This window comes from Microcebus murinus, chromosome 1 (genome assembly GCF_040939455.1).
Source record: "Microcebus murinus isolate Inina chromosome 1, M.murinus_Inina_mat1.0, whole genome shotgun sequence".
Taxonomy (NCBI): Eukaryota; Metazoa; Chordata; class Mammalia; order Primates; family Cheirogaleidae; genus Microcebus; species Microcebus murinus.
Window position 1 is genome coordinate 21647133 of NC_134104.1, and position 16424 is coordinate 21663556.

At 30.9% G+C, this 16424-nt stretch overlaps 1 protein-coding gene across 2 annotated transcripts in view; it reads right to left on the minus strand.

Moving 5' to 3' along the window:
* The window catches only part of NCAM2 (neural cell adhesion molecule 2), a 503392-nt gene that overhangs the window by 143314 nt on the left and 343654 nt on the right, over nt 1-16424 (minus strand). For both annotated transcript variants that reach the window (XM_012735842.2, XM_012735843.2), the window contains exon 9: nt 14965-15115. In XM_012735842.2, coding sequence (XP_012591296.1) covers nt 14965-15115 — 151 coding nt within the window. The remainder of the gene's footprint in view (nt 1-14964; nt 15116-16424) is intronic.

The window sequence follows — 16424 nt, forward strand, 5'->3', positions numbered from 1 at the left end:
GCCTGGTTACACCTGTTGCTGGATCCATGGCATAGAGCTAAGCATTGCTCCTTGAAGCTAAACTGTTTATTCAAAACTGGCTTGGGTCAGAGGATTCTAGTCAATGTGAGAATTACTACATGACATCAAATTTGGGATTGTTTATTGTGCATAATTATTATGGTCACAGTGGGTTGATGTATCTTGTTGCGCTGCTTTATTTTTTCACTTTTTGGACCTTTTCACTGTTTCCTATATATTTTGCTATTTTATTTTATTATCAGTTTTCCTTGCCAAGGGTCATAAAAGCAAGTATTTTTGCTTGCTTCATTCAATTCTGTATACTAAACCCTAGAAAAAAATGATTGGTATACATTATATGCCTGATAAGTATTATTGAAAAAATATAAGTAAAACCCTAACCTCAGTATGCCTTAATTCAAAGAATAATAAGAGTTTAGATATATTTCTTCCTCTTTATAAATCTGGATACTGAAATTTGGGTAATATAAATGACTTAATCTTAGCATTAGACCTATCAGATTCATTAAAATCAAAATAGAGCTACTGATATTACTGAAATCTGTATATTATTTTAGCAAAGTCCTCTGCCACAAGATCTTAGTATGTCTTTCAAGATCTTCAGGATGAAAAATGTCTTGAAAGTCAGTGAAAGTTCAATATGATGTGATCTCCATGGGCTGTCTCACCCTGTGGAAATTCTGCACTGGTTCCATCTGTGAAGTGTCTTTCCTACTGTGGACTGAGTGTTTGGCTCCCTACAACATTCATATGTAAACGCCCCATGCTCAGTGCGATGGTATTTGGAGGTGGGGCTATTGGGAGGTAATTATGTTTAGGTGAGGTAATGAGAGTGGAAACCCTAAGATGGGATTAATGCCCTTATAAAAAGAGCAAGTGACTTGAGATCTCTATGTGTATGTCCATGCAGCAAGAAAAGGCCATGTTAGTACATAACCCCCCAAAAAGGACCCTCACAAAGAACTGGATACTCCTGATCTAAAACCTCCAGCCTCCAGACTGTGAAAAAGAAACGTTTGTTGTTTAAGCCACCTAGGCTTTGATATTTCATTATAGCAGCCTATACTGATTAAAATACTCACTGTCCCAGTGAGAACTGGGATCCTCAGGGCAAGTCTTCATTCCAAAAAACAACAACAACAACAAAAATCTATGGTCAGTTAGAAGTAGAGTCCATGGTATTTCTGGCTACTAGAGTTAAAGAGATGCCAAGAGGCAATGATAAATCCAGTTGTTATATAAAATGCCTGTTTTTATTAATTTGCTTAATGTTTGTTCATTTTTAAGGTTTATCCTCTCAAGAGTTGGATATTTCCTAAAATTCCTTAACAACTTTTCCTCACCATAATCTCTGAAATACATTTTAAGGACAAGATTTGATCTGAATCAAGTAATGTCTGTCAGAGAGAGACGAAAAGGCATAAAATTAGAATAATTCATAGTATCTGTACACATGAGAAATGTGATACTTAAGATTTTCCCAGGGGTTCATGTAACCTTTGGGTTAAAAAAATACAGCTGAACAATAAAAGACTTTGCACCTTTCTTTTTTAATGTCCTGTTCTTTTTATCTTCTGGATAAAGAGATATACTTTGCATATTTCTCAGTTGCTGTCCTTGAAATTACCATACTGGATATAAAACCTAAATAGTTGCAGGCAGTAGAACCAATTTATGTCTGCAAATGAGCCATCTTCTTTAAAGTTTAAATGGCTTAAATGTACTATGGTGATTGTAAAAGTCAGGGTCATAAGACAAATTTTTAATCACAGACATAAAATGTGTATCTGCTATGACCACAGAATTTTTCTTATTTCTAAATATTTACTAAAGTGAGTTTCTTTAAATGCTAAAATCATGTTGACAACTTATCTACCTCATCGTATATATGCAGCCAATGGTAGTAGAATCACTGCTATATTGAGAGAATATAAAACTTGAGTAAAGAATTGTTTAATAAAGCATCTATCTATCAACTCTGGAATGTATGTAAATATAGAAGTAAGATGACACTGTGTTATAAGATTAGTTAATATTACTATAACTTTAGAATATATCTGATCTTCCTAACTTCCTCTTATACACTACAGGAATAAATGCATTTACAAATTGCTATTATGTCTAAGAAGAATTAAAGGTAGGTGCAGAAGCTCAGTTTGAAACAATATAAATAAAAAAATTCACTGTTTTTTAACATGCATTGTTACCGTATAACTGTTCAATTAAATTTATACATAAAATAATTAAGTCTAATTATTAGTTAATATGTAATGACTACCTCGTCACAAAACTTAATGATACTCTAATTGTAATCAAAAGTACTATGTAATCGGTGCTTATTGCATTAAACTACCTATCACATGCCTGTTACCTCCTTTGTTTTATAAATTAGAACCTTAGTTCAACTCTTGCTTCTTAGTAAAGTAATGCCTTTGAAATGTTGAAAAAGAACTGGCAGGATGCCAAGGAATCTGCTTAAGCTGAAACACAAAAGAGGTTTTGAGCAAAAAAAAAAAAAGGCTTAATCTTCAAATAACTTAGGTTTACTGCTATTACAGTAAGTGGGGCTCATATCAAATTATTAATATAAATAGTTTGATTCTTTCCCCCTCATTCTTAGCAACATGATACTGTAGGTACTTGGTCGTAAAGACAGTTCTGGTGTTTTTTGTACCATTTTGTAATGTCTTTGTCATTTTCATAGTTTCTATACCATTTTGATGGCAAAAGATTACAATAAAAGTATTCCAATCACTCTTAATATGTAAATATTTATTTACAACAATAGCTTTTTATGGCATTTCATGTAAGGTACTAAGAAGTTTATTACTACTATAGATTTTTTGCTAAATAAAATATCTTATAACAGATCAGGCTTCAATTACCAAAAAAAAAAAAAAACAAAACTCATTAGATAGCTTTCATATATAACATGATCATTTGGTTGTATTAATAATATACAACTACAATTTCTACTTATCTTAATATAAGATGGATAAAAGACAAATGTTAGTTACAAAATCAGAAAAAATTATAGGAGGTTATAGAAGAAAACATAGGAAAAATTCTTCTAGATATTGGCCTAGGCAAAGAATTTATGACTAAGACCCTAAAGGTAATTATAACAACAACAAAAATAAATGTGAGTCTTGTTTAAATTAAAAAGCTTCTGCACAGCAAAGGAAATAATCAACAGAGCAAATAGATAATGTAGAGAATGGGAGAAAATATTCTCAAACTATACATCCAGTAAAGGGCTAATATCCAGAATTTACAAACAGCTCAAGCAAATCAGCAAGGAAAAAAACAACCCCATTTAAAAGTGTGCAAAATATATGAACAGAAGCCTTTAAAAGAACATAGACAAATGATCGGCAAACTTATAAAAAAAATGTTCAATGTCACTAATCATCAGGGAAATACAAATTCAAACCACAATGAGATATTGCCTTACCCCTGTCAGAATGGCTATTATTAAAAAGTCAAAAAGCAATAGATGCTGGTGTGGATGCAGGGAGAAAGAAATGGTTATACACTGTTGGTGGGATTGAAGGTTAGTACAACTTCTATGGAAAATAATATGGAGGTTTCTCAAAGAATTAAAAGTAGACCTATCATTCAATCTAGCAATCCTACTACTGGGTATCTACCCAATGGAAATGAAGTCATTTTAACAAAAAGACACTTGCACTTCAATGTTTATTGCAGCAAAATTCACAATTGCAAAGATGTAGAATCAACCCAAGTGCCCGTCAATTCATGAGTGGGTTATCAAAATGTGGTGTATGTATGCCATGGATTACTACTCAGCCATAAAAAAGAATTAATTAATGTCTTTCACAACAATTTGGATGGAACTGGAGAACATTTTCCTAGTTGAAGTAACTCAAGAATGGATGAACGACCACATGTACTCTGTGATAATTTTGAACTAGTTGATGGGCACACATGGTCACAAAAAGAATTAAAAATCATTGGAAATCAAGAAGCAGGAGGGGGAGGAAGGGAGGAGTTAAAAAGCTATTGTAAAATGGATACAATGAACACTATTCAGGTGATGGGGAAATTTATAGGTCTCACTAAAGCCTTTTAAAAGCTATATATGGAAGAAAAGCATTTAAACCCCTTTAATATTATGAAATAAAAAATAATTTTAAAAAAGAATATAAGATTTAAGTAGTGGTGATGCAGAGGTAAAACAACAACAACAACATAAACCACGTTTCAACCTTCATAATACAATCACATTGATTTGCAAGTACCATAACTGAAAGAGAAGAGTAGGCTAAGTTTTAAATGACAATCATGGTTTTATATTCCAAATTATTATTTTAACCAATACTGCTTAATATATTAAATGTAGATATATACTTCATGGTATTTTCTGTACTTCTACTACAAGAATAAAATCTAAACTTTAGCAATGTCAACTGAAGAATGACCGGGTTCATAAATTTAGAAAAGAGAGCTTTATTTCTCATAAAATGTTGCAGCATGCAGGGTGGCCACTGTGACAAGCTGGAAAGTATAGCCTCTGACTGGAAGATGGAAACATGAAATTTGAGGGGAAGCCAACAGGAACAGGAATTTATGCTGAGCAGAGTGGCTGAATATACATATTTTGAATATTTATGAAAGGAAAAACATGAGCATGCACAACTAAGCTCAAGCTACTTTATGGGATCCATGTACAGAAGATGGCGGTGTTAGCATGTTCTGAGGGTGGAGTTTTCAGCCCTCTGATGTCAAAGAATGAAGCAGAGGACATGAAAACTCTCACTATGCATCCTCTGTAGCCTGGTCAGAACAACTTCACAACTTCAGCGGTCCCTTATCAGGAAGGAAGGTTGGTCAGTTGCAGTTCCAAATTCACAAAAGGAAGGAGCAGCATTAGGCAGTTATTGAAATCAGGGGTGAAACAAGTCCTTTCAGAAGCCTGATTCTGTTTTACCTTTAGAAAAGAAAGCCTAAAAATGTTTAACAAGGAAGGGGGTTTAATGAGATGTGTCTGACGTCCCATCCTGTCATGGTTGGGATTTCAGTTTTAGGGTTTCTCTGGCACTCACTTGGCTTAAAAGGGGTCTCTTCAGACAACTGGAGGGCTTAGGATTTTATTTTTACTTTTCCGCAATTAGTACAATTAATATTAATAATTATATTATTTTCTACTTAAGTATAAATCAATCTTTCATAAGCATATTTTATATAATTTATCATTAGTGAATTTCCATTATATTCATGCACTTTGGAAATATTTACAGGATTTACTTTTTAAATACATTTTCGTAATCTTTTAGAAGGTACTGTGTTTCCCCGAAAGTAAGACCTGCCCATAAAATAAGCCCTAGCAGGATTTCTAAGCATTTGCGCAATGTAAGCCCTACCCCTAAAATAAGACCTAGTGATGGGTGTGGCTATGCAGAGTATCTGGACAACCCATGCATTTCCTCACAGAGCAGTAAAGAAGAAGGGCCCTGTGAGAACTCTCATCTGCCCCATGAGAGCTCTATTGCTCAACATGAGAGATTGGGCCCAATGGTTCTAAAGGAAATAGAGTCACACGAAATACAGGATGGGATTCGGGTTTGGAGAGTCATGATAATGTTCCAGAAGAAGATGACTTAACTATATTTGAATAAATGTAGACTGTTGTACCGTACCAAAAAAAAAAAAATAACATATCCCCTGAAAATAAGCCCTAGGATGTCTTCTTGAGGAAAAATAAATATAAGATCCTGTCTTATTTTCGGGGAAACACAGTAATAATCTTATATCCATAAAATAGTGAACAGGTTAGGCAAATATATGAGCAAATAAATATCTTACTAAAATTAAAATTTACTCTGAAATATAGCAAAATGATAGAAAAATTAGATAGGATTCCAATATATTTTGTTTTGTCCTAGTATTCATGGGTAAATTTAATTGTGAAAAGTAGAAAATTCTGACTAATATATCTAAAGAAATACTACAAGAATATAGATTAATCAAAGAGGAAACTAGACTGCTAGAGACTCATTAGATATTTAAGAGACATTCATACCCAGAGATATAACAAGAAGAAACAATTTGTATATAGAATATGGACAATATAACATTCACTACTTGGAGATGATATCCACAATAGAAAAGCTTTTCAGTTGGAGTTTGAAGAAAAAAAAATAGAAATATATCCACGGAATCCATGATAAAAGTTTGAGAATTTGCTTAGTGATCGTACATATAAAATATTTTCTTTTGCTTTATATGAAATTCAGTCTATATGAGTAGAAACAACTCATAAAAGTTAACTATAAAAGTTAAAGGATACTATCAAAAACTCTAAACATCTAACTCTAAGCTCAGCTAACATTATATCTCTCAAATTAAAATTTAAAATAATTTACATATTTTACCAGTAAACATACTATACTTTCCAAGAAGGCTAAGTTTTTGTCTATAGATATTAGTGTCAACACATACAATGCTAATGAAAAAGATATTAAACAAAATTTCACAGAAGACTGAAGGGAAGAAAAGAAACCCTCCAATCTTTTTAGAATTTTTCAATTTAAACAATCGTAGATTAGGAAAATAATTTACTTTAGAATATATGACATAAAATATTCAAACAAAAAATACATTTGAAAAAGAAAAGGAAATGAAGAAGCAAATTCAAAGTGTTTCTGAAAGCTGAAAATAAGATATTCAGTTCCAGGCACTGGATTAAGCAAATATTTTCATGCATTAAATGTATTAAAATAGAATATATAGAAATTTCTCTTTATATAAAGTCAGTTTAATCCCATTATAGCCCATCTCACTACTGATAAAATTATAAAACTCTGAAAATAATACAAAACAAATTTTTTAAAAATTAACTATCTAAGGATTTTCTAAGGAAACAAAATCAGGAAGATTGTGAAGAGGAATACAAACTAGTTCTCAGGGTTTTGTTTCTTTTTCTCTCAAAGCTTTGCCCAGAGGGTAGGCTTTCCTTGAAGGGATTCAGAGTGAACTTGGCAACTACAGAGGTGATTTCATGCTGAAAACATTCTCCAGATGTCTATCAAAAGCAGACTGTACAAAATAACTTTTACAATGTCCAGGATACAATTCAAAATTGCTTGGCATTCGATGAGCTAGAAGACTATTACCAATTTTAAAAGGGAACAGACAAGTAACAGATGCAAATCTTAAAATTACCTAGATGTTGAATCTATCAGATTGGAGACTTTAGAGCAGCTATTATAGAACAGCTTTACCCAGGCTTGCCAAGGTGAAGGAAAACATACTTAGAATGAATGAAAATATAAGACTTGGCAGCATTGAGACAAACAGTTTAAAACAGAACAAAATTGAAATTTAAAGACTAAAAAAGTAGTATCTGGAATGAAACAAACAAACAAAAAAACCCCTCATGATTGGCTCAATAGCAGAAAAGAAATAAAGAGATAGTTAACTTGAAGGGGAAACAACAGAAAATTATTTAATGTGCAGTGAGGCGTAAGATAGGTGAAACTGAAAAGTATTTCATGAGCCTGTAGGATACTTTCAAAATGTCTAATGTGTATAAGTAAAATCCCACATATGAGACAGAAAAAATATTTAAAGAAACAATGGCCCCAAACAACCCAATATATTGACGAATATAAATCTATAGATTAAAGAGCTCAGCTCAACCCAACCAGGAAAATTCAAAGAATACCACATTTAGACACATCCTAATCAAACAAATAACAAAGATAAAGAAAATAGCTTGAGAGCACCTGGAGGAAAATGATACATGGCATACTCATTTCCTTCAGAGACCAAAAAGTCCAGAAGACAGTGGAAACACATTTTAAAATAAATGTCAACCTAGAGTTCTTAGTGGCAAGAAAAAGAAAATCATTTAGGAATAGGAATACAGAGGTGGAGTGGACATTTTCAGATTAAAAAAAATTAATAGAATTTATCTCAAGCAAATCAGTTATATAAGAAATAGAGGATACATTTCTTCAGGCTAAATGAAATCTGGATCTTCAATGATGAAGAAAGAGCAAAAGACATTGGATTTAGATAAATACATAAAATATCTTTTTAGTTCCTTAAAATATTTGTAATTGCTTAAAACAAAATTTATCATAATGTATGATGGAATTTTAATGAATATATAAGTATTATATATGATATAAAATAAAAAGATCACTAAATAATGGGGTTGCAAGATATATGCATGGTTTTTACATTTAATGTAAAGTGTCAAAATATTAACTCTAGGTAGACTGTGAGAATATAGGTTTTTATATTGTAATCCCTAGAGAATCACCTAAAAGATAAAATAAAAACTAAAGAAATATTGCAAATATAAATTAAAATAAAATACTAAATCTTTACATAACCCAAGAGAAAGTAGGAAAATGAGAACAGAACATACAAAAAGAAAAAAAAGTACATACCTAAATGAGATGTTATCGACAATTATATTAAATGTAATGGTCTAAACTAGTGGATACCAAACTAGGGCCTATGGACATCTTATAAATATGGCTTAGAATGAAGAATGATTTTACATTTTTCATGGTTTGTAAGAGAAAAAAAGAAACGTGACAAAGACTATTTGCAGTCCAAAAAAACCTAAAATATTCATTTCCTTATCTTTTAATTGCTGAATCATCATTTAAACACTCCAATTATAAGATACATTTACAGAAGACATATTTTAATTTCATATGAGCTATAAGTAAGCATAAGAGGGCAAGAGTAGTTATTTAAATCTTATATATAACACATCATATAAGAGATTAGCACAGAAAAAGAGGAATATTTCATTCTGATAAAAAGGATAGTTCATGAAGAAGACATATGCAGGAGAGAGAATAATGACTGCTCAAAGATACTGGCATTATTATCCCCAGAACCTGTGAACATGTTATATTACATGGCAAAAAGGACTTTGCAGCTGTGACTAAGGTTGTTGAGATGGGAGAATTGGCCTGAGTTACTTCAGTGGATACAATTAACAACTAACAGCAGTAGAGTCCCCGACAGAGAAGCAGTTGTGAAGAAGGAAGTAGAGTTCAGAGTGATGTGATGTGAACTAGACCTGCCATTGCTGGTTTTGAAGATGTAAGGGGACCATGAGCCAAGGAATGTGGAAAGCCTCTTAGAATCTGAAAAAGGAAAAATAATGGAACCTCCCCTAGAGTCTCCACAAGAGAATACTGACCCACTGATGCTTGATTTCAGCCCACTGAGAATCATGACGGCCATAACTTTTAAGATAATAAATTTGTTTTATGATATAACTAAGTTTGTTGTTGTACTTGGTTATAGCAGCAATAGGAAAGTAATACGACACACAAAGTATAAATATGCACATGCCTCATTGAGCCTCAAAATACGTGATGTAAAGATCAACAGGATTAAAGAGAGACAAAAAAAGTCACAATCATGGTAGATTTTGACACCTCTTACTCTGACAGCATAGCTACACAAAAAATTCAATAAAGACAGATTTAAACGGTGCTATCACCCACCTTGATCTAATTGGCATCTACAGAGCAAAATATCAACTGAAGAAGGCATATGCTTTGCAAAAACACATCGTGTATTCACTAAAATATTTCATATTCTGGAACATAAACCAAATCTCAATAAATATACAAGAATCAAAATCATACAGAGTATTTTTCTGAGCACAATTGAACTAAATTAGAAATCAATAACAGCAAAATATCTAGGAATACCTCAGATATTTAGAGGTTAAAAGGATTTTTATGAGTAACCATGGGTTGAGAATAAAATCAAAAGAAAAATTAGAACATGTTTTTAACTGACAACAAAAATGCAACATAACACAATTTGTGGGATGCATTTAAAACACTGCTTAAATTTTTGGGGGGGTTTATATGGTTCTTTTAGAAAAGACAAGATATATAAAATAAATGTGCTACAATTACTCTTTAAAAATCTAGAAATAAAGAGGAAGGGAAATTCAAAATATATAGAAGAATGAAATAATGAAGATAAAAGAAGAATCATCAAGCTAGAAAACAGAAATATTATAGAAAATATAAATTAACAAAACAAAAATCTGAGACTTTGAAAATATCAACAATCATGGCAAATCCTTAGGTAGGAAAAAACTCTTTCCAATAACTAGTGCTTGATCAACTACATGTGTGCATGGAAAGATAATGAACACCAACTCCACAAAAAAGAACTCAAAATGAATTATAGACCCTAATGGAAATCCTAAATCTATAAAACTGTGAATAAAAAACATAGACATAAATCTTTATACCTTTAAGTGACGTAATGATTTCTTAGATAGAAAACAAGCAGTATGGAATATAAAAGTCCAATTACTAAATCTGATATTAAGAAAATAGATTTCAGGAAAATTAAAATATTTTGCTCTTAAAAATCTATTTTAAGAAACCAAAGAAAAATGTTTATTGTAGAAAAATGAAAATATATTTTCACACAATGTTCAAAAATGTTCACAGTATGTTTTTTCCATAAATAAAATCATCCAAAATGTCCTTCAACAGGTACTAAATAAACAAACCCTATTATATCTATGAGATACAATAACAGGAACAAGTATTATAAATTATCGAGGCACTCAGACATATGTCAATGTATACTGAATGGAAGACCTCTATAGGGACAACAGTACAGAATGGGAGAAAATATTTGCAACCACACATATGAAAAGATAATATCCAAAATGTATAAGAAAATCAAATAACTCAATAGTAAAAAAAAAAACAAAACCTGATTTTAAAAATAGGCAAAGGACCTTAATAGACATTTATTTATTTATTTATTTTTAATATTTGCCCTTTGGCTATATGAATAGACATTTATTAAAAGAAGACATGCACATGGCCAATAAGCACAGGAAAAAATGATCAGCATCACCAATCATTAGGAGAAATGCAAATTAAAACCACAGTGAGCTATTTCACAACTGTTAGAATGGCTTTAATCAAAGAGATGAAAGAGAAGTGTTAAAGAGAATGCATAGAAAAGGGAACACTGTTGGGGGAGAGGTAAATTAGGATGAACACTATAGAAAATGGTATTGAGTGTCCTCAAAAAGCAAAATACAGACCTATCATATTATCTAGCAATCCCTTGTCTGGGTATATATACTCAAAGGAATTGAAATCACCCCCCAATAGAGATACTTGCACTCCCATGTTCATTACAGCATTATTCACAATGACTCAGATATCAAATCAACCTAAGTGTCTATTAATGGATCAAGGGATAAAGACAGTGTGTCATATAAACACAATGAAATAGTATTCAGCCTTAAAAAGTGAGAAATCCTGTCACTTGGAACAAGATAGATGAAGCTGGAGGAAAGTAAGTTAAATAAGCCAGACACAGAAAGATAAGTACCTCACAATCTCAATCATATATGGAATCTAATAAAGTTGAACTCATAGAAGTAAAGACTAAAATGGTGATTACCAGAGCCTTGGAGGAAGGTGAAAAGAACAGACTGGGGAGTGTTGATCAAAGGGTACATACTTTAGGATAGATGGGAGGAACAGGTTTTGAGGTCTATTGCACAGCTGGCTGACTATAGTAAATAATAACATATATTTCAATATAGCTAAGAGACTAAATTTCCAATGCCTCACCATAAAAAATGATAGGTAAGCTAGTGGACAGACATGTTAATTACCCTGAGTTAATCATTTAACATTGTATACACATATCAAAATATCACATTGTACCCCATAAATGTATACAATGAAGACTGGTAATCAAAAATAATATTAATAATATTTTTAAATCACTAAATTGTACCTCATAAATATATACTATTTTTATGTGTTAATAAAGGTAAACTAAATTTTAAAAATTAATGTAAAAATAATACTATATGACTCCATATATAAAATTCTTAGTAATACATGTATTACATAATCTAAATGTAGACTAAATTATAGTGATCAAAAATAGACAAATGAATGTCTAATGATAAATGTAAATGAAGAGATAGATTGCAAAATGACCTGGGAAGACTTTTGGGGTGATTATTATTTTGGGAAATTTTTATTTTGATGATTCCGATAGATTTTCAAGTGTACACATGTGTCAAACTGATCACATTTTACACTTTTATATGTGCTTTTTGTTGTACTCCATTGTACTTCAATAAAGTATTAAAATAAAAGATATTTATTTTTATAATTATTCCTGCTCAAGTAGAAAAAATTTAAATGTTTTACTTTGAGCAAAAGGAAAAATTGATCAAGCATTAGAAGAGTCATAAAACTAACTTTCAATAATATTTGTGGAAAATTAATATTTAATGAAAACAAAAAGTAGTCATTTTTAATAACAGTTTAATCAATGGGAAAAAAACATTGTATTGTTTTCAAGATATATTTACCCAGTCAGCCTCTAATCAACACGGTGGCAACAATAATCTCAGGAAATGTTCAAAGAGTTCTCAAAACATCTATTTACAAGACAAGATCTTTCATCCTGTTTAAATAGGAGAAACTACGTAATTTTCTGGTGAGCTTTAGTCTAAACATTTACCTCTGAATAATTCAGTAGAAAAATAAACCGATGTTTAAATCTGTAATGGAGGAATGAATCTGTGATCAAAAGCAACTTGTACTTTGTTGAAAATCAGTCCTTGAAAAATGGAGTATCCTAATACCCTAAACACTTTTTACTAAAAGATCACAACAGCAAATAATTCATACTGCAATATACAATTGTTTATCGAACCCATTGTTTTCCACCTAACTGAAACCAATGATAAATAAAAATCTCATGCCATCATATATCAGCATTTTACAATACCTTGATATTTTCTCCATCTATCACTTTGAAATTTGAATATATCCTTAGGTGCAATTTAAATCTCATTTGATCGTAGTGTTCTCATAAAGGGGGAGCTATATTTTATTCATTGTTCTTTCTGCTATCACTTAACACAAAATCTGAATATTAAAGTGGACTTTGTACATTTTCAAAAATTAGTTTCAATAAGGTTTTATGATCTATACACATAGAAACCATAGATCTTAGTCTACATTTTTATTTATTTCATATAAATACGTATGCTGGCATGCATGAAGAATAATTCAGAAGCTCCAGGCATCCTTGATAAATGTGGATATGATTGAGTAAAAGTAATTTTAATGTTTGAGGTTGAAGAGGCCCCATGAGTCTCTTTCTTCAACCATCTTATTCTATAAATAAAGAAACTGAGGTGCCAGGGATGCAGGTAATGTGACTAATTAGCATATTAGCTAGTCCTAACATTCTAGTATTGGCATATTATGAGCCATTCTGCTTTACTGTGTTTGGAAACATCAAAGATGCTCAGTTTCCATAAACTCCACTTATCTGAGTATTTCCAAAAGAGATTTCATAATAATTTTATGATATGTCAAATATCTTTGAAAGTATTTAGAAAATACAACAAAAAGAATCTTTAAATATTAAGTTTCATTAATAGAGTGCATTGCTTAGCACTTTTATAGGACAGTGAAAAGAGGACAGAAATATTCTAAGATTTCTCCTCCAAAATGGTTGGGCAGTTCAAATAGAAATCATATCTTGGCATCTTTAAGTTTTTGCTCACTTAGATTCACATTAAAGAAAACAAAAAGAAAAAAATATATATATATATATATATGAAGTAAATTTTGGTTTAAATATATAAATATCAAATTATAAAATATAAGCAAATGTGTTAAAATATTGAGAAATGTTTATAATCTGCTAACAATATTTTGACCTAAAAAAGAAACATATATATGATAATAGCAAAATGGTAGAAAAGAGTTTTAGGGGGAAAATCATATTAATTAAGTTATCAGCATCAATTCCTTCTTTGTGCATTCTCAGTATCAGGCTATTTTGTTTGTTTTTCAGGAAGTGCGATGGCAACAAAATGACTTTCCAGGAAATTGTCTAACATTATCAAACAAAATCAGTAATCCGTGATAAAAATCAAGGTGCCTTCTTCATAATCCTTTTAGAATTTGTTAATTTCTTTCTAAGAATTTCTTGACAAACACAGTCCATATATATGTACAATAATATGAAGTACTTTGTTCTTGAGAAAATATTTTCTTTCTAAAGGCATTATCCATTAGAAAATGCATCTTGTTTCACAGTTACCATTACAGTCCATCAGCATTAACGTGCTGGAAATGTTCCAATAGAAATGTTTTGTCAATAGGAGTGTCTCATACATTCCCACCAAGACAGTTATGTCCTTTCAAGCATCAAAGAACCTTCAACACTGATTATTCATAAATATTTATTGAGAATTATGTTAAATGTGTTCATTTTCTAATAACAGGTATACTAAATTATTTTGAAATTCCAAGGCAATGACTTAAGGTGAATTGTGAAGGCTTTATTCGTGTTAACTGTTCCACTTCCCAAATCTCACAAAGTTATGAACATATTTTTATTTCTTCTAAAAACTATCCTGTTATAGTCCTCCCTTCTAGACAGGCAAAAAATACTATTCTGATAAGATATAAGTACTGATATATGCTACTGAAATTAAAATACTGTTTTATAGTATATGAGGATGTAAAATAATTTACCAAACCAACTCGAATTACAAGTGAAGACATTGCTGCATGTCTGAGACACAGAATCATAAATACTATAAAGAAACAGACAAAACTATTAGGATAGATTGACCAAATGTGTTTTGGGTTAAATATAGCAAAAAAAAAAAAAAAAGATAGTCACTGTTTTCAGAATAATTAATATCAAGATCATTAGATATACTGTGAAATGTCCCATAGCATCCACTAGATGTCTCCAATAACTGTGTTTTAATGGTTACATTTCTTCCAAAGCTATGCAAATACTAAAACATAAGCTACATAAGTATTGTGATTTTTCTATAAAAATTCTTATTTTTTAAAGCAGACAAAGCCCTTTTAATAAACATACAAAAGGAAAAAAACTTACATTCAATATCAAGGTACATGCTCTTTTGGTGCCCTCCAATTCTACTTGCAGCTTCACAGTCATATCTCCCTGAATCTGACAACTTCACATCTTTAATATGCAGTGATGAGCTTCCATGCTGCCCTTTGACTTCAATACGGCCATCTGGGCTCTGTTTACATTGATTCAGAAAAAAAGAAAGATTTTATGCTTGTTTGTGCAAAATAATGACCAAATACATAACATTATGTTATTTTCTATGTTTCTCTGATGCAAAAATCATTCTAGCTGCATAAAATATTTCTTATAGCTGAGGATAAGTTTTTTAAAAATCAAACTTTTTAAATTCTCATAACAACTTCATGAAGATTTCATGTCCCCCACCTCTATAATCATAAATAACATTGCATTGCCTCCCAAATAAAACACCAATCATTCAGCCTAAAGTTTAAACATCTCCATGTAGTATAAGTTTTCTGTGCAAGCACATTTTACAACTTGGATACCATTAATTTCAATCATTTTGAATTACTTGTGCTGTTTTGAATGTCCTATGCTTTCCATAAGCACTCTTCACAGACTTGTTGCAAATATTTCCCCTGTTTTCTCTTCCATATTTACATGTCAAGATATTACTGCCCATCATTTAATTTACTGGCAAAATATCAATTTATATTTGAAATTGTCCTTGATTGCCTAAATAAATAATTATAACTTCTTTGAATTCCATATTTTTGGGGGGACACATTGCTTTTACTAAAGTCTTGTTAGAACTTCAGAATTCATCCTGTAGGATGATATTATAGTTGAAGGAATGTGAGAATATTTTTATGGAACTTCATGTAAAAGATACCTCGATGTCTAGGAAAGAAGCATTATACTTTAATATTTTTATATAGCAAATTAAGTTATAGTGGAATTTACAAGTAGTTGAGAAAAGAAAAGGTCATCCTTCAGTTACTATTTACTATGGATTAAAAACTTGCATGTAGTTGTTTTTATTAGAATGTAGCAACAAGATACTCTATTATAATAATGCAAAGTAAATTCTTCATTTTATAAGAAAAATATATTCTTTGAAATTACTAAAAAAGTGCATTTTAAATTTATAATTTTTTTCCCTTGAAAATAAACATATTTTCTTGTTATTACCTGTTGTACATGGTATAGTTTTTAACATGTGAAAACTATTGGTGTGTAGATAATATTAGCATGCTATTAGTAAATGTGTTGGTATTTAAATATCATTAATGATGTATCAGAAATTATTAACAGAAATTCTGGAAAAACATAAATTTGGGGAATTCATGTGACTCCTTAGGAAGTTCTAGTCATTTTCAGGCTTAACATTGACTCTGTAATGATGCAGGATGTGCAGCTGACTCAGATATTTTCAATAGAAGACCAAAGACATTTTTTTCTAAAGGACATGTCTCTTTTTGTGTTACAAAAAGCATTACACATATCTGAAAGAAAATTCA